This window comes from Anas platyrhynchos, chromosome 11 (genome assembly GCF_047663525.1).
Source record: "Anas platyrhynchos isolate ZD024472 breed Pekin duck chromosome 11, IASCAAS_PekinDuck_T2T, whole genome shotgun sequence".
Taxonomy (NCBI): domain Eukaryota; kingdom Metazoa; phylum Chordata; class Aves; order Anseriformes; family Anatidae; genus Anas; species Anas platyrhynchos.
In genome coordinates this window covers 13,456,836-13,475,514 of record NC_092597.1, presented here as the reverse complement: position 1 = coordinate 13,475,514, position 18,679 = coordinate 13,456,836, and the positions used below count along the sequence as shown (strand labels likewise).

The following is an 18,679-nucleotide window of genomic DNA, read 5'->3' as shown; positions in this document are numbered from 1 at the left end:
AAACTGCTCTGCAGGTCTTTGCAGCTGGTTTCAAACCAAACTCTAGCACAGCACAGCTGCCTTATGCTCCTCCACCCTCCCACAGGCAGCCCCAGTACTGAGGCTGGCCCCAAACGTAGCGTACATTTTAGGGAGAGCTCTTGCCTCCTTTGAACCAATCTTGCAGACGCTGACAAAGCCAGCTCACCTACCTGAGAGCAGAGGTCACTGCTCGGGGAGATCTTTGTAGCCCTCACCTCAGAGCAACTGAGACTGGGCAGTGGAAGAGTGATGTGAGCAGATGTGACTTCAGGGCCAGAGCACCCTGTGGCTTGTCTGAGCCAGGCTGAAGCTTTGCTGCTTGGGCACGTCAGCGTGGTCTGAGTCCGGCTAAGTGCGATGCATCCCTTGTGTTTGCTGCAGGTGCAATCCCCTCGTCAACCTCAACTATGCTGTCCTGCTGTATAACCAGGGGGACAAGAAGGGAGCCCTCTGCCAGTACCAGGAGATGGAGAAGAAGGTCAATGCGATGAAGGAGAGCAGCACTCTTGACTTTGACCCTGAGGTAGGTGCTTACAAGTTGTCAGCAGGAGCTAGATAGCCACATTAAGACTCGCAACAAACAAGGAGAAAATTTGACTTTTGAGTCCAATTATTAGGAAGAAATTCTGCTTATGAGATTTTCTGAGCAGAGCAGTCGCCTGCTGAGAGCTGCTTACTTCTTTTCTGCTCTTTGAAGCCCAGTTCTTCAATCAATACACAGCAAGACAAGATTCCCTCTTAATTAAGGGAATGAATTAGCGGAGATGTTTCCCTTGAGCACCAAGGCAGTTGCCAGCTCTGCACAGCTCTATTTCTTTGTTGACTTTATTGTTGTCTGAAGTATTCCTGTTTACAAGGGTCTCCTCTCTTTGTTTCTCGAGAAGATGGTGGAGGTTGCCCAGAAGATGGGAGCTGCCCTGCAGGTCGGGGAGAGCCTGCTCTGGACTAAGCCTGCTAAAGAGTCTAAATCCAAGCAGCGAGCTGCTCCATCAGGGAAATCCTCCAGCACTCAGCAGCCCTTGGGCTCTAACCAGGCCCTGGGTCAAGCCATGTCCTCGGCTGCTGGGTATGGGAAAAGCATGCAGCTTCCACCAGGTACCTCTCCTTTGCACCTCTGCAAAGTGGAACTGTGGGAGGGGAGAAGCCTCTGTCCCTTTGGGTATGGAGTTACAACATGTGTTTAGGAGGATATTTACTCGCATACAGAGCTCCATTCAGATATATTCAGCCTTAGAAGACTTAGGCTGATAGCTGCATGTGTTGCTTCTTGCTGGGGGCTTGGTGGGGGCATCTCCATTGCCTATGGCCTGACCTGCTCTCGCCCCTTGGCTCCTAAGGAGGAATGCACTCAGGATACTGCTGATTGTGGTGATTTTCTGTCACTGTTAAGTTTTGTTTCCTGTGGGTTGGAACAGGAAGGAGGTTGTGTAACCTAGGCCTCTTTCCTTGGCACCCCTGAGGACCCATTCCTCACACATGGAACAAACTTTCCATGCATGAAAGATTTGGAGGCTGAAAAATAAAAACATACAGGAGTTTGGGGCTTACCTGAAGGACTTTATCACCTATGTCAGAGGAGCTGGTTCATAACATTATCTGTTGGCCTAAGTATGTACAGATACAACTGCAGCGTGGCAGTATCCTGTTTTGATTTTATTCTGTAAGGAGCTACATTAACTGCCTGGAAACTCTTCCTGAGATTGCTAAAACTGTGAACTGAAAGCTACGCTGTGGTTTTGGTTCCAGTTTGAGTATAAACCAGCCTTAGTGGGACAATTTTCCCTTCCAAAGCACAACTTAATTCCTAAGTTCCTGCTGACTTCTCACAGCAGCCTAACCGAATGAGACAGTGTGCCTCAGCTGCTTTTCAGCAGAACCCCAAGTTCTGTAAGGTCTCTGGCTGAATAGCTCACAAAATAATTGAGTGCTGCTGATAAGCTAATGCTAGACAGAAGAAATCTGAGAACAAAAAATAGCTGTGATTGTTTTGCATCTCCATCCTGCTTGGAGGGGTAAAAGAACAGACAAAACACACAGTTGTTCTGTAATTGTGTTCTCTCCCCAGGTGCTGGAGCATCAGCTCCTCTTGCAAAGCCTCCCTCGCTGCCCCTGGAACCAGAACCGGGCTCAGAACCGGGCCCTGAGGAGACCACAGCACCAACAGAGGTCGAGGAACAACGGAAAGAGAAGCGCAGGAGCCGGCAGGCAGAGGACTAGAACAGACTCTGGTCAGCACGGGCAGGTGTGGGGACATCTGCAGTGCTGCCTGCTGACCTGTGGGGAAGAGGACCTGCCCTCTCCCCTGACCCACGGTGGCTTCACCCCACTGTCAGTTAGGCTAAATGCAGCTGGTTTTGGTTAATGATTTTAGCATGTGCTCTCTGCCTTGTCCCAAGGAGTAGTTGCAGCGGTCAGAAGCGGTTCCCATGTAGCTACTGTTAGCGTGGTCACACCTTACTGCAAGAGGCTGGAGGATGGAGACCTGATGGGGTTGGATGTCTTCAGTGTTCATCTCTAAGTCCTCCAGAAGGGTGCTGAGGCATCCAGTAAGTTTAGAAAAGCCAGCAGTAGTGACTTAGCATCCTGGAAAACAAGAACCCAAAGAGGATCAACCCCTTCTGGTGGCTGAACTTGTAAGCTGAAGAAGCCCTGCATGAGCCATAGTAAGGTCAGTGGTAGTGCACTTGGAGAAGGGGTGAAGGCGAAACACCTCACCAGGGTGATCACAGAGCTGTGAGCCTGGCTTGGGCCTGGCACAGCCTGGATCCTGGCAGGGACGTGCTCGTCACTCCTGGTTTCACAAAGGCAAGACTTCCTAAATGCTTTCTCAAGGCTGGGCCAAGGAGGTTGCTCAGGCAGGGAGCTGAGCTGGGAGCTCTCATTCCTTGGCAGGGCCATGTGGTGGCCATGGAGTACACGAGCGCACCCTTTCTGTAGTGGTGACAGCTGCGTGGCAAAGCCGAGCTGGTTGGTCTTGAGGCAGTCGCTCTGTTAATGTGGCAGCACGAGTGTAAGCCAGCTGAGCCACCTCCTTTAGGACCATGGTCCCATTCCGATGCCAAGATCACTCTGTGTATTTCTTGAATCCAACAGGAGAAAATCTATTTGAAAGCATGTGTGGTAGCTAACAACAGCCAAAGAAAACTGTAGAGCTGGGTGAGAGCAAGGCAGGTGCTCAGGGGCCAGCTATTCTGGAAGCAGGCTAGCTGCAGCAGCACAAAAGTCTGCCAGAACCAAATTCCTAATTGTTTGCCGAGAAACAGGGTGAATGAGCCTCAGTGAAGCTCTGTGTTCATGTGATTGGAGTTCTTCCTTTAGAATTAGCGTTGCCCAGCATGGGGGAAAGATTGGTTCACAGGAAAAAAAAGATCCTTTCTGAAAAGGCTTGCCATGGTCAGCCTCAACACTAAATTTAAATTGTTTTAGTATGACAGCAGCTGTGCTCTGAATAACTCAGTTATGCCCTCCTTACAGGAGCATTCAGGAGAAATCATTTCTGCTAGGTTCCAGAAGGCAAAGCAGCCTCTTGGTGAGCGGAGCAAGGAATTTTAATGCCCATGTGATACTTGAGATGCTTTGAAAGTGTTTTTATCCTTGAACAGAAAAACCTTAGCCTTCCTTTCTCTGCTCCTGTCAGCTTTTTTGCCCCTGGGATTTATCCAGAGCTTGATACAGGTCCTCAAAGCAACTGGTTTGGGGAGTTAAGGCAGGACCATCATGCTTTACAGAAAGAACCAGTAACTGGGTTAAGTACATCTGCTTTTTCGTCTTCTTCCCCATTAGTGTGCAGAGAAGTGCACAGAGCTGATGTTGCTGTGGGACTTCTGATCTGAGTTCTCTAAGCAGGATGTCTAGCACTTGTCCAAAGCAGCTGAAGCTTCAGGCTCAGCCTATTTGCTGTTTGGGCTGCTGAGCTGCTTAAAATATATTCCTGCTTTTTGTTCTGCACCACTGCATTCTATCGCTCCGTAATCAACAAGTCCGATAGGGCAAGGTTAGTAATGGAAACTTCTCTGCAGCAACTTGTAGCAGCAGCCTGAGGAAGGCCCTGGATGCATTAACATCCTTCAGCAGTGCTTTCTGGTTAGCTGCTATTATCCAGAGTGACGTTAATGCATCTTTAGAGTGCAGCTGGGAACTGAAGTGCTATCCTGCTCCCCAGGGGCCACTAAAAGAGTAGGAACCCTTCACTTTCTCTCTTTTGATTGCCAAAATCGCTGGCTTATCTCAAACGTGGCTTTTTCCACCTCTCCTCTACGGGCTGGTTTTGAATTGGTGCAGCCCTGGGGTAGCACCGTGGTGAGGTTTTCATCATGCTGAAGAAATCACAGGTTCTTCTGTGGAGCGCTGGCAAATTTAAACAAACCAGACAAGAAGCAGCATAAACCAGGTACAGTGCAGTGATTTTATTCACATTAAACTTTTTACACTGAAAGTTACTGCAGCCTAACTGTAGCTGTGAAGAAGTTAAGATCACAGAGCAAGGGTAGGCAGGGTGTGGAAACTTTATCTCACCCCAGAACTCTAGTTCAAGACATTTTTTCCTGTGGCAGTTGCTCATTGTAATCATTTGGTCTTACCATGAGGGCTCGCAAGCTGTGGAAGTTTCAGTGACCTGAACACAGCACTTACAGGCACGCGCTCACCAGCACTGCTGATAGCAGAAGGTTTTCCCTCCAGCTGCTCGATTCCCTTGTTTTCATGTCACCAGTTGCTTTCCCCTGCCTTCTGCCAGTTGTACACGGGGTAAGTTAACTTCAGGACTGCAGCATCACGAAACCAACCAGCTACGTGCAACAGCCCTTGGCCCACAGGTGCTGTGGGAACCAGAAGGGCCGAGCAAGAATTGGAGCAGGTTCTTTTCTCACCCGGTCCCACTGGTGCAACCTGTTAGCTTCTGGGCTGCTTTTTAGGGTAATTGTTACGTGTCACTACCGAGGGGGTGCTGCATGGGGAGGTGCTGTCAAGGTATTTAAAATACACCGTCTGGTAAAAAGCTTACGCAGATGATTAACTCTCCTTCTGTGAAAAGAAAAGGTAGCACCTTGTTCTTTCCAGATTTCAGCAAAGCAGAAGGGAGCTTCACATCTAAGGAAGTGTTTTTAAATCTGCAATTACAGTTGGATAATAAATAAAACTGCAGTTCCTTGTCCCGTCTCCTCTCCGCCTCCTGGGTACTGTGATGACAGCATTTGCATGCCGTAAATTTGCAGTATCTTTATGGAGAGTTTTTTTATGCTATCTATTGATTAGAATGAGGCTGGACTGCTCTTTCAATTGAAATTAAGCAAGGGAGTTTTCAGCAGGACTGTACAAAGTCATTTAGGGATTTTGGAAATCACACCTTATGTTCCAAAACCTGCTTCTGGCATCAGCCATAATTCTAATTTTCTGTTTTTTCCCCTGTAATTGAAAACTTAAGATGGAAAGTAATAATGAGCTTAATTTCTAGGGAAGCAGAAACCACCTGCTTTAGGACATTTTGTTTCCCTTTTCAGGAAAAAAAAAGTGTTACAATTAGCCAGGTTAAATCAAACTGCTTACAAGGTAGACTGCAGACTGACTTCGTGACAGGAACAATTCTAGAAGACAGTTAAAAAATAAAAGCCTGGACAGCAAGACCTTGTTTCAGCCAGGAATAATTATCTACCCATCCAGCAACTTGCATTAAACCCAAACAACTCTGATTCTGAAATCCCTGAGACAACTGGATGCTGGCTGATACGCTGTTACCGTGTACTCGCTGGATTCCTGTATGGCCTGGTTTGCCCAGCTGTGGTCACTGACAGACAATAATGGCAAGAGCCTGGGTCCTACTCTAACGTGCCGTTCTTGCATAAAACACCTAAAATTTAGACTTCCCTGTTGGGAAGTGGCAAAGTCTTTTCTACAGAGGCAGACAAACCTCAGGGGAATGAAGAATAATGAGCCTTATTAAAATAATAAGCTCCACACCTATATACGCTACAAGAAAGCGCATAGTATTACAAGTACTTCATCTGTCAAGACTGGTTTCTGTAACAGAAAACAGCTGTGCTACAAGGAAAGCTGTACCACTCTCTCAAACTAAACTGCACACAAAAAAATCAGTGTTTTCTGCAGGGGTTCTTAATGAGAGATGCAGGTGAGATTTGAATCCAGTTTTAACCAGGCTGCACTGTACAAGGAGCAGCTTTCCTGAGACATTCACAGGTGAGGTTTTCAGGTTTTTTTTGTTGTTGTTGTTTCCTCCACTTGCATTTTAATGAGATTATTCACCTTTAGCTGCCAGTATTTGTATTCTTCAGCTGCTATGCGCCCAGCAAAGGCTGATACCAGGTTCAGTTTTCAAAGCGACAGGGAGCCGTTTGGAACCTCCGCCTTTCCCAGCTTCTGGCACAGGAGGGAGTGGCTGTGCCTGCTATTTCCACCCTGCGTTTGTTCCCCTTGCTGAAAGGACATCATACCACAAGAGTCTGGATCGATAACTCCCTGAGAATTCAGTTTGGTCAGGGCGTAGGATCCACCTGAGATTATTATGCAAGAAACTGCTCCATCTGCTGTGGAACAGAGCTTCATCTGGCATCTGAACAGACAGGAGAGCAGTCACTCCTGGGTCTACAACAGTTTGGCTAAAGAGCTCATCACTCAGTGGTGCTGAGGAAAACAGGCCTGAGAGCAGACCAGGGGGTAAAGAGAATGCGTTGCAAATAGGTTTGCTCTGCCTCTTAGCAGCCAAATTTTAAAAACAAAAAGCAAAGACAAACTTCAGCATTCCCATTTCTCTGATCTCCTCATTGCTGCCTGAATGTGGAACGTGAGGTGGTAGTTGTTGTGGCTTCTGCTCTAGCTCGTTTTAACCAATGAGTCTATAGACACTTATTTATTTATTTCCCCTCAAAATGAAACTACTACTTTGCTGTGATCACAGGTTTAAAACCTAACTGTGTGCTTTTACCAAAACACAAATTGCACTGGAGAACAGCACAATTAATATGAGTTGAAACGTTCACTTTTAATGCAGAACATAACAACCCAACTAATGCTATAAAAATGTAAATTTGGTATTTCCTCCGTTTTTATACTGTTCTTTCAAATGTACTCATCAACTCGATGAGTTTCCTTACACCAGAAATAGTAACGCACATGGTGTGACATGAACGCTTGCCGGGACTGCTCCAGAACAGCTTGCTCTGAGCACGTGTACCCGCAGCCAGTGCCGAGTACCCGTGCAGGCAGCATAGCTGCTCACTAGTCCACTCCATCAGCTTCTACCTAGCTGCAAGCTCCAGCATGGAGCCCAACAGCACGATGTCTGAAGAGCTTTTGGGGTACCTGCAATGCTGCACATGTCCTCGGAACCCTCTCACAGAAGCTGTTCCCCAGTTTTCCTTTTCAGTTCTCAGAGCATGGCTGATCACGCTGCTGTGGCACATCATTCCTGGCGATTCAGTCCAGGATTAGAGAGTAAGAAAAAAAGCCAGCCACCAGTAGCACCAGCAGACTTCACAGCTTAAGATCTTTTATTTCTGTTGTTGTTGGGAGGTGGCTACAAAAAGCCTTAGGCTAGCCTGTCTTGAAATAGATATGGGCAGAAAATACCTGATGGCAAAGACCTACACACTGCTGGCATTGTCCATTAGGCTCTGGAGGCAGATCTGTCCCTGCTGCTGTCCAAGCCTGGGATTCCAGTAGCTGAGAAGTGGAGCCAGGCTCTACAGAAAGCTCTAACCGTATTCGGGCAGTTGATGTGGACTTTGCTAGAGACAAGGCATAAAAGCTAAGGAAGAAAACATCACCATCATTTCTGTAAGAGGAACTCACACAAAAGAGCAAATGTAACCGGATCTTATGTAGCACAACAGGAGATAACCAAGAAACACAAAAGCAAAGAAAATCAAGGAATTCCTTAGCAGTGCTGTGAAACACCAAAGAGCATTTAAACTGGCAAGAGTGGGGTTTGGGATAGGCTCTTCCGTGGCCAGGGAGCAACCACATGGCACCATGGGCACAGTGGAGAAGCAACGTCCCTGCTGAGGGACGTTGAACCTTCCTGAGCTTCACGCACCTCAGGTAACCTGCCACCTGGCCTTCAGGAGGCAACGTCATGGAACGTGCCGACACCTTCCATTTGAAGGAAGATGGGAACCACTGCTTGGTTTTGGTCAAGGGTAAGTGAAAGAAAAAAAAAAATGCAAATGGCTGCACTGGCTACAGGCACTCAGAGGTGGAAATACCAACACACACCAGTTCTATCAGTTGGAGAGCCACTGATTTACTGCCACAGTGATGAGCTCATGTATTGCGTCTTCAGCAAACTATGTGCAAATAAACATTTCCAGTGCATTTCCAAAGGAAACCCTTCTGCTGGGGAGTACAAGGCTAGCTGAGGTTTGAGTCAGCCATCACTGGATTTCAAGGTATGAGGAGGGCATGAGAACACAGAGTAAGGGGGCATCCTTTCAAGACTGGTTTTGACACTTGGGTATTATTGCAACTTTTCTGATTTTTCAGTAATCAAGTAAGTGAATTTGTGGATAATCTCTTGCCTACCAAGGACTTTTGGATTTTACAAGAAAAAACAACCACACGCATGCATAGATCACAGGACCCCTTTCTAAGCATTAAGTACTCATAAGAAAACAGGATACATGGTTTTAAGATGTGCTCCAGCTGTTTTTCGTGGGAAAAAAAAATACAAAAACTAAAGCCCCAGGAACTAAAAGCAACAGTATTGCAATGGGGATAGTAAAAATAGCAGCCTGGGGGACAAGTTCCAACCCCCCAGTGAAAGGTATTTCACTATTTTTTTCTGTACACAGACTAAAAACCCACTATTTCCATTTCTGTTGTTCAGCAAGATCTGTTCAAGCAGCTTTCCTTTGTTGTCTCTGTTGCTGCTGTGCAGAGGTGTGGGACAAACAGGTTTCAGGAATCTGCAAGCCTTGCTGCAATTAAGTTTGGGAGGCAGAGGGAAGTTAAGCAGATCAAATTCACAGCATGTGAAATGTGAAGCGTAGACAGCCTGCCATTCGATTCAGTTTTATTATCATATAGATTGTTTCAAAACATAATCAGGGATAGCGAGGGCCTATCTGATTAACGGGTCACGCTTGTTACGAATTACCCTGGGTAAGTGAATCTGGTGACCAGGCGAGCTGGCAGCGAGATGCCTGATCAAAGCAGATACTCGGGCAGAGCTGCAGCCCCGCCAGGCTCGCAGCACAACAACCACAGGCCAAAGGCGAGGCAGAAACAGTACCTGTTGAGAAAGAACAGAGCAATAGGAGGAAGTTCAGAGGCATTGCTTCATGGTTAGGTTTTTTAGGCCCCGATGAATTCTTAAGCAATAACTGCCTTTTTCATACTTACTTACAGCAGTTATTTATTCAAATTAGTTTTTAAAAAGAGACTGGATTTAAGTCTGTAACATTCATTTTAGTGTAAACATGCCTTACCCTTGGGACAAGTTCTGGTGGCGCAGTTACCTGATTTTAAATGGCCAAAAGACAATCACAGCCCAACTGGCCTCGTATCTCAGCAAATGCTTTTGGAAGAGAGAAGGGAAACAGAGCAGCAGGACCACTGCTCATGACAGCTTGTGTGTATTTAGTTTTGTTTCGTTTCCAACCCAAGAATCCACACAGCTTGGCCCGACGTCAGGAAAGTGGGACCTATCGTAAGCAAAGGATTACTTCTCCAGCTGGCAGGATGCATGGCCACTGGTGGTCCCAGCGGTGTTGTACCAGAAGGCTCTGATCAAAGGTTGCAAATAACCCTGCTAATGGCCTCAGACCTTTTAGATGGCTGAAAGGAGAAAATTTTTATTTGTTTTTTCTGTAGGAAGACTAAACCAGAACTCTAAGTTCCATGCTACAATTTATAAATTAAAACAAAACAAAGCACCAACAAAAAATAGAAAGCCTTTCAGTCTTAAGAAGATCCTGCATTGCGATAAATACTGAGACTTGGTGGAAGACCAGGATGGGATAAGCTACAGGAGAGCACAGCGCTGCCTGTATTTCTCCTCTGGTGCAACACTTAAGACTTTCCTCAGAGGGAAAGGAGAAGTTAAATACACATTGACAGACAGCATTTTTGTTGAGTCAGTACAAGTTACAACAGCTGTCAATTTTTATCCTTACAGAGCATTCACAATGGCATTTTCCACCAGGAGAACATCACTGACGGCAATGTGACAGCCCTGCTGAAAGAGATCAGGCCAGCCTAATGGGTAATGTTTTCTCCTCCCCACTGCTGAGATGCAAAGGCTGACCAAAAGTGACCCCTTACAAATTCTGGTACAGTGCAGACTTGCATAGACACGCTGATTGCATTTAATTCAGTTACACTGAAAAAAAAAAAAAGTGTATGATTGCTATGGGAATGGGCTTGAAGATCCTGGAAACGGACAGAGACAAAACCATGCTGGAAAAGAGACAAAAGAACACTGGTGCTGTGCAATCAATGGTGTGCTGCTACCTAGAGGTAAAAAATACATAAACGAAGTATTTAACAAACTTTCTCAACTAGCAAGGCAATGGTAGTAGATGATTTGACTCCTCTGTTTTTATTTTCAAAGGCTGTCCACAGCAAAGACAGCCTAGTGACTTAGTCACAGTAAATAAAAAGCTCCTCACATCTGTCTTACCTGTTGCAGCATTTGAGCCTCCAGAGCTCCAGAGGGCCCTTCCCTAATAATTTAACCCTTCTGAACGGAAGGCAGGGAGATGAAAGATTGCGCATCAGTTCTCAGACAAAACAAAAGAAAAAGTCTCTATCACTCAATAGCTTTTCCGTCAGCTGGAAAATACCAGACATAAGCACCTGCCATTAGCAAAGAAAGCAAGCTGTGAGCCCCCCTGGCTGAAACCCTTGGCATGTAGTGGTCAGCAGACGCAGGGAACGTTTTGTGATTTACCTGGCAATAAAATAAAGCTGTGTTCCCAAATAAAAACCCTGACTATCTTCACTTTTAGTTGCCCCCAAACTAAATGCAGGCAACTAGGACTCAGTTGAATACCAATAATCACAGAGACAAGAGACCCAAAATCACCTACGCTGCCTTGAGTCTGGTTTCCTCTGTGCACGTGGGGAGGAGGTACAGCGTGCGTCACATTTCAGGGCTGCGGCTCCCTCCAGCTCGAGGGGCGCTGAGGTTGAGAGGTAATTTTGTCAGTAACAGATTTCATCATCGCACCAAGCAAACGCAAGGCTTGCTCTTGCCATGTAGCAATGTGCTGAGAGGAGATAATGCAAGAGCCTTTTATTTTTACTTTATCAGAAGCAAGGCAGGGCCAAGCACTGCTGTGCTCAGCCTGGGATCCACACACACAAAATTCTCCTGGCTGTAGCACTTTTCCAGCACTAACAGACAAGACCCACAGAGCAAACCTACTCCAGACAGGGATTTTGGCATTTGTTTCCCTCCCCGCATGCTTAAGACAAAGAAAAACCAATTTTCACATTAAATACTAAAACCTCTGCACTCCAACGTGAAATGTTTTAGTCGCTGCAAAGTGACTGGAATGTATCTGACAGTTTATACCTGGAATTATTCTTTGGCTCTTTTACAGTTATGTCCAGAAAACATAGCACACCCTGATTCTGTTCCTATATCACCACTGCCTGAAATCCTAATGAGAAGAGCATGATTCCTCAGACACCATACAGTACTGGAGACAAAGGAGGGCCTTGGTCTCCTACTGAGGATACACTTCTGAATATAGCAGTCCTTCAGCTGAAATAGCATCCCCGAGTCCCACGGTCCGGACAGGATCCTTACACACCAAAACGGGTGTGAAGTGGAATGAGATGCCTTCTCTGTGCCAATGCACTACTGGCTCATCTGGATTTAAGGATATTTTGGAAGGTGCCTCTATCTGGGAGGTCACAAACTCCAGAGGAGCCTTCAGAAAGACTTTGCTGGTGTCGATGGTTTCAGTCGCGCAAGCCTGAGCCCCTGCAGCTCTAGCTCCAGCAGCCACGGCAGCAACCTGGTTGCCCCAGAACCCATCCACCGTGGCAAGGATGTGGTAGGCCAGGGTGTGGAAGTGGATGCGTGTGAGATCAGAGGCCCGGTCTGCGGTCTTCCCGTGCTCCTTCAGGACCCAGAAGAGGATGTCGCTGACTACGCCCACATCAGGGATGCCGTTCCAGGAAGCAAGGGAGGCGTGGGGACCAGAGGCTGACTGCGTGAGGAAGAGCAGCTCCTGCTCGTTCAGCCCGATGGAGTTTACGAGGGGAAAGACCTGCTAACAGGAACAAGAGTTCTTCCTTCAGAGACAGATCGGACTTCTGGGTTCTCCTTCACGGTACTGTTTTTACCGAAGTGCATCACAGCCTGCTGGCTATTTCTGAAATTCTTTTTCTAGAGGTGCACTTTGACATTAAAGAGCAACAGAACATCACATCCACATGAAACATAATGCTGAGATTAGAGCTGTGTCAACTTAAACATTGGGATTTGCAGGAAAGAAATACTGCAAAAACCCTGAATTGATGATCAATCAAAAGCTTTTTAAGATACCTCCTATGTGAAACCTCACAATCAGACCTTTCTATCCTCTGAGCTAAAGAAAACAAATCTGGCCTCTGCTAGGCCACAAGTCATTGCAGTTCTCTGCTGCCCAGAGGAGAGTGGTAAGCTCAGTAAAGAAAATCTGTTCAGAATGCAACAGCAGACATTAAATCCATGTTTTCAATTTTAATAATGATAAACCTCATTTTATTTTTTTTTATTTCTGTATTTATCTATCAGTCTGCGCATTGTAATACTAAAGAAAAGGAAACTGATGAAAAGAGCACATCCTTTTTGTTACCTGATGCACAATGTTGCTCATAAAATCCTGGTCAGTCATACTGGCCAACTCCAGATGTATTGGAATGTCAGTAGGGATGTCAGAGATGGAGGCCACAGCCTGCAGGGGTAGAGGAAAAGGTGAAAAACAACACCTAAAACGTGTTTTAAAAGAAACAGAAGGAACGAAGGTTTGCATACTGTGGGAAACAGGAAGATGCACCTTATTACAAGTTCAAGCCTGGGAAGCTCAGAGTTTGCTATGGAGCATTTGTTGGGATGGAAATGAAGGAGATCTAAGTATCTTACCTCCATTAGTCGTCTGTGTCGCATCTCCTTGCTCTGGCCTTCCATCATGTGAAGTCCTGAGAGCACCACAAGATCTGGCTGAAATTCATCCAAGCTGGACACGAACACTTCCAGCATATTTAAGGCGCCGTTTGATAGGTCGTGGGAGAAGATAAAGCGGTTGGCATTGGGCGCTTTCACCTGTCCCCACTCTTCACCTAGGGCAAAGCAAAGAGGAGCAAACCAACTCAGAAGAGAAGCCAATCAAACCACTTATCTACAGATTATTTTGGGATATCCTGCTGGAATCTGAAGGCATGGTTTCATACCATGACTGCACCCAATTAACAGCTATTGGCAGCAGAATTATACCCCCAGGTCTGCTTAGGATATATACCACAAAACAAAAAGTATACCTGGTTTTTATAGGCCACAGTGCACAAGAATACAGAACCAAGAGGATGGCAGCACAGCAGCATAAGTCAGTATTTACAGTAACTGCATTACAAAGGAATAAAGTTTCAAAGGAGTTTAAGATGTTTGCTCACCTACCACAGCTCCCTGCAGCGCACAGAATTACCAGATTAGCCCAGTGACAGCTGCCACTACTGATAACTTACACAGTCCTTTTAACCAATTCAAAAAAAAAGAAAACTGTAAACCCAGGAATCTCTTAGTGATGATCAGGGTTCCATCCAACATTCAGCCTTTGGCACGGTACCTGCTTGATACTCCAAGATGAGATGGAATTCATCTCTTTCCTGCATGGATTCAGGTGGCACAACCACATTGTCATCAAGCAGTTCGTGGAGCTTGGGACCAACTGGGCCACAAAGGAGGATCTAGAAAACAATGAAAACAATCAAGGATCCCCTGCCATGTCCCCTGCCAGCATTTCAGTGCTATCTGAAATGTAAAAGTAGCCATCTCATTTTGTGTGAAGCCATTCTATGCATGCGTTAGTCACGCATTTCATCTCTTCCCAGTAGTTGCTGATGAGCAAGATAGTTCTCATACAGGAAAATATTTCCTTTCAGGATTTGTTATGCACGGTACAGAAATACATAAGCCATCGCAGCTTTAGAACCAAACTCTCTTTACTCTTGCAAGCTCACTGGAAGATGGAGGACCTTACACTAGTCTGTTTCCAACAATTTGGCCTCCACATGAACATTTGAAAAGAAGCCACCTTTATTAAATAAGCAAAAATTAAGAGGGTCAGCACAGCACTGGGATCCATATTTGTTTTATTAGAAAAAGGAGCAGTAAGCTGTAAACCATTACCTAAATAACAGGTTTGAGACTCCTTAAAGCCGAGTGAATAGCGTATAACTTTTGACACACCTACCTTCAGGTCTGGATTTGCTGCAAGCTTCTGACCAATGAGAGCAGCGTTTCCTCCTACGTAAAGCTGTAAAACAGATCAAGGCAGGTATGGGCATTCCCTTGCTTTGATAGCTTTACATGAGCTTAGTCCTTAGTACAGGCTTCAGATTTTAGCTTCTAGAAAGGTTCCAGCATTAGAGAATTTAGGAAAGCTTAGCGGGGATGAAGATAAAACAATTTTACAATTTACTGTGAGATGCCAACAACTTAAGTGTTCTCTTCTTAAAGTCTAAATATTTGCCTTCAGGTAACTGACAGCCCTATGCAAATCAACTGATTTTTAACACTCCCTCCTACTTCAGTGCAGATTTTCTGCACTGGCAATTGGTAACTTTTTTTTTTTTTTTTTTTAAATCAGCAGGCAGACAAGCAGTCATTTGAAAACTACAGTATTTCAGGGTTAAACCTGCCATCTATGCCCACACAAAGCGAGCAGAACTGTGAAAGTTTCTTCAGGTAAGAAAGGTCGAACTTTCAAGTAAGAAAACACCTACGTGAGCTCTGAAACTAAAGAACATAGATCTGTCACGAGGATCACAGGTGCCAAGAGGTGACAGAAAACAAGCTGTAGAAAGATACAGCTGATAATCAAGTGATGCCAGAAAGCCCACATAGCAAACATTGAGAAATAGACCAACACGCAGAAGTCCTGACCAATAAAAGGCCAGATTTTCAAAAGCAGCTGGCAAACTGCATATAAGGCAGCATTAAATAGTCTGTAGAAACGAGCTGTGAAGCAGATATGCAGCTAGATTCAGAAGACCCAGCATAAAGAACTACATACATAGCAACAGAACTTTGCTTTTGCAAAGCAAAGCTTCAGGAAAATCACTGAGTTCTTCTCATCATCCCTACTTCTAGAGAGAATTTAAACCCTGCATTAAGGTCCTAGAGCTGATCAGCATGTTCATAACTTCTCATGTGTGGATTTTTTCCTTACTTCCTCTCTCACTACAAGATGTTAGAGCCTCTTTTACAGCATCAATCCCACCTGGCTCCCATGAAACATGAAAATGTCTTTAGTACTATCCTTACAGAGGTAGTCTTGGGCTGGTATTTCAATTTGGAAAAGGCAAGCAAGGGACAGACCATTCAAAACCTTTCAGTTTGGGACAGGTGCAGAGTTCTGTTCTCTGTTTTTTCCTAAATGATCAGAGCTCTCACTAGACAGAGAACAAGAGTCACCAACGATGCAAGAACTATACTTCTCAAAACCTGTCTTCCCATGGAGGACATACCTGGGCACCTGGGTACTCTGAGGCTGTCCGTGCTATGTGATGGAAAGACTCCGCATCGCTGAAGAAGCGCTCGGCAGCCGCCCCTTTCTCCATGAAGTGCATAAATGCTTCCCTCAGGTCCTGCTGGGAGGCCAGGACGGCGTGGTTTTTTCCATCCCCAGGTTCGAGACCAAGTGCCTCCAGCAACTTCACGCCAGACAGAACCACGTCCACACAGGCGTTGACGCTGAAAGAGAGAAGGAAAATGCACTGCAGGGAAAGCCAGCGTACGTTAGGGCGCCTGGGAGACAATACAATGACTTCACTTCCCAGCCAGTGATGTTTGCTGTTAAATCTGGGCAGCCCTCAGGAAAAACAACCAAGTTAAAAAACAAACAAAACAAAAGAGAAAAAAAACACTGGGATATGAATTTTCTAAATTTTTACTAAAGTGCTCTCTCTTTATTGTGCTCCATCACAGCACTGAAGAGTTGGATTTTGAACATTCCGCTAAATTAAAACAAAGTATAAGTTGTTCATGTTCAAAGGTGGTTGTAAATGTTGTTACATTTTGCACTTTGCTTGCTGTTTAGGCTTGCTCAAAAAAGAGCAGGCACCATAATAATAGCATTTTTAACTTTTAATTCTTAAAATAAAGAAGCTTTTATTGTTCTAGTTCTGGTTTAAAACCTGCAGGCAATTCAGAACTGTTAAAACTGAAAGTATTTCAGCCCACTAGATCAGCCTCTTGAGTTTCAACTACTGCTAATAAAAAGCAAAAGCACATACACAAACACCCTGTACCTGGAGTGATTCTGTTTACAAGAAGTCAAGAGAGCCACTTTTCAGTCAAAACATTCGAAGACTGCAGTTTGAAAAGAACCATCCCCAATTTCCAGGAGTGGCATGTCTCCTTCTCTCAAATGGCAAAGCAGGAGAAAAATCCAGCACCACTTGGGAAATTACAAGAACCATTTTGGCAGATTCAGCCTTAGGTGACATCAGACCTGCTGCTCAAACCTTCAAGTTTTATAAACTTTTTATAAATTAGAGCAATTTAAACACAGTGGAGCCCAAGTCAGAGCAGAGAACAGGAAAGTTTCTGTGCTGGAACCAGGCCTGCAGGAAACATCTTACATGCTCTACTGATGTATTTTAGGGGAAGTTTATAAGTGCTTGCCTTCATTCCTATTCCTTGGTTTCAGAGAGACACTAATATAAACAAAATATTTACTGAGATCACATGAACAATTTCTATAGCATGTTCTGGAACTGCTCTAAGGGCATTTGCTGTTCCTCTGCCCCATGCTTCCATGACAGTGGTCCAAACAACCTATAAAGCCTTCCCAGGATCTTCAGCTTGCTCTGCATCTGTCCACAACACTCCAAATACCAATGTCAGCTCGAACCGCACGGCCTTTCCTCCTCATCGGTGACCTTTCATGCACGACTTGGGCTGCAACACGTGAAGTGTGCATCACACTGAATAAAGGACATTAAAAACCTCAAGGGTTTTCAGTGCACTTTTAACGCAGCTCCTGTTTGATTGGAAATCCGCTGCACTGTGCATCACATACTAAGGGAGAAAAATCCCCTTGCACAGCAGACAAAAAAAAGAAAGAAACAATAATTTTCAACAGCATTTTAGCCACAACCTCACTGCAGCAAAAGGGCAGCAATCTTATGTTTTAATGAATCATTAAAGATGCAAAGGGACAGAAAACAAGTCACAGCTCTTTCAAGTGAGACCCTTCTAATCATCCTCCAGCTGTCTTTCTTCTCCCTCCCTGCCACTCCTCTGCTAACACACTTCTTGCTTTTAATAATCTGCCCTAACAGCAGGGAGATGCTACTAATGAACTTATTTTGCTGTGGAACATTGAGGCCCTGGGCCTTTGGGTTGTGTATCTATTATGTGTATCTAGCTATTTCTATGTATTCAGTCCCTTTAAAGCAAAGAAGAAAGGGCTAAGCTGAAGATAACTGTCTCTTTTCCAATGAGGGCATGGCATAAGACTAAAGGGGACACTAGAAATGTTCTGTATTCAGGGGAGAAAGTTTGCATCGACCATAATGCAAGAGCAAGCCTCCAGCTGATCCCACAGCAGCTATGCAGCCATTACACTGAATACCTTTTTGCAACACTCGGAGGCCAAACCTCGCATCAAAGTCAAGTTATCCCATCACATCCTTTTATTTAAGCCAAAGTGAGTCAAGCGCTATATATATAACAGCGAGATCCATGGCCACGCTTAAACCCAGCTCTGAAGATCCGCCTCAGGAAGATATTCCTGAACTTTCCCCTTACCCTCTTTGCAGCTTAAGAAGAGAGAAGGCGTTGGGTTTCCCCACAGGTACCCTCCCACTTGCTCCTCGCCCTTCCCTCTCCCGTTTTTCCCCTCGGTGCCCCCCCCTCACACGTCCCTGACCTACCCGACGGCGACGCGCGCCCAGCCCCGCGCCGGGCGGACGATGGCCGCCTGCCAGGCCGCCACCATGCGGCTCTCGAGGGAGCCGGCCCGGCGCAGCCCCCCCAGCAGCGAGGCGGGGAGGAGCCGCAGGGCCGAGGGGGGCAGCTGAGGGCCCAGCAGGCACAGGTAGCCCAACGCCAGGGCCAGCAGCCCCACGCACAGCGCCCGCCGCCACATCGCGGCCGCCCCCGCCGCCACGTCTGAGGGGAAGGCGGGCGGGAGGGCAGGCGGGCGGCCGCCCCTCCTTACGCCGCCTCCGTAGCGCCCCGCCTCCGCCCGGCGCCGGCTGCCGTAAAGCCGCTTCGGGAATCGAGGCGGGCCTCACGCCGAGTGCGCAGCCTCTCCTAACGCTGCGCATTTTGCGTACCTCTGGTAGAGCGCTGCGGCGCAGCGGGCGTAGCTGAGCTACGGGAATAGGGCCGGGGGAGCGCCAGCGCGGCGGCGCTTCGTGAGGGGAAATGGCGGGCGTGGGCGGTCCTCGGCCGCCTCAGGGCTGTCTGCGGCTTCCAAAGTTTCTC

The 18,679-nt window shown here is 46.2% G+C and overlaps 2 protein-coding genes across 6 annotated transcripts in view; one reads left to right on the top strand and one right to left on the bottom strand.

Annotated features, from left to right (window-relative positions):
* The window catches only part of BBS4 (Bardet-Biedl syndrome 4), a 40,028-nt gene extending 34,857 nt beyond the window's left edge, over positions 1 to 5,171 (top strand). For all 4 annotated transcript variants that reach the window (XM_027466209.3, XM_021270662.4, XM_013097218.5 and 1 more), the window contains 3 exons: positions 403 to 544; positions 906 to 1,116; positions 2,087 to 5,171. In XM_027466209.3, coding sequence (XP_027322010.1) covers positions 403 to 544; positions 906 to 1,116; positions 2,087 to 2,238 — 505 coding nt within the window. In that variant the 3' untranslated portion in view covers positions 2,239 to 5,171. The remainder of the gene's footprint in view (positions 1 to 402; positions 545 to 905; positions 1,117 to 2,086) is intronic.
* A 3,855-nt stretch (positions 5,172 to 9,026) lies between these two features.
* On the bottom strand, positions 9,027 to 18,474 carry ADPGK (ADP dependent glucokinase). 2 transcript variants are annotated; one of them, XM_027466215.3, is made up of 7 exons: positions 18,124 to 18,474; positions 15,712 to 15,937; positions 14,436 to 14,498; positions 13,809 to 13,929; positions 13,109 to 13,305; positions 12,822 to 12,920; positions 9,027 to 12,254 (listed from the first exon to the last, which is right to left on the bottom strand). In XM_027466215.3, the coding sequence occupies exons 1-7, from the start codon at positions 18,336 to 18,338 to the stop codon at positions 11,703 to 11,705; spliced, it is 1,473 nt and encodes a 490-aa protein (XP_027322016.1). In that variant the 5' UTR covers positions 18,339 to 18,474; the 3' UTR covers positions 9,027 to 11,702. The 2 variants fall into 2 exon arrangements, with proteins under 2 accessions (XP_027322016.1, XP_027322017.1); XM_027466216.3 differs by having other exon boundaries at positions 9,027 to 12,251; positions 18,124 to 18,432.
* Between the last annotated feature and the right edge of the window lie 205 nt (positions 18,475 to 18,679).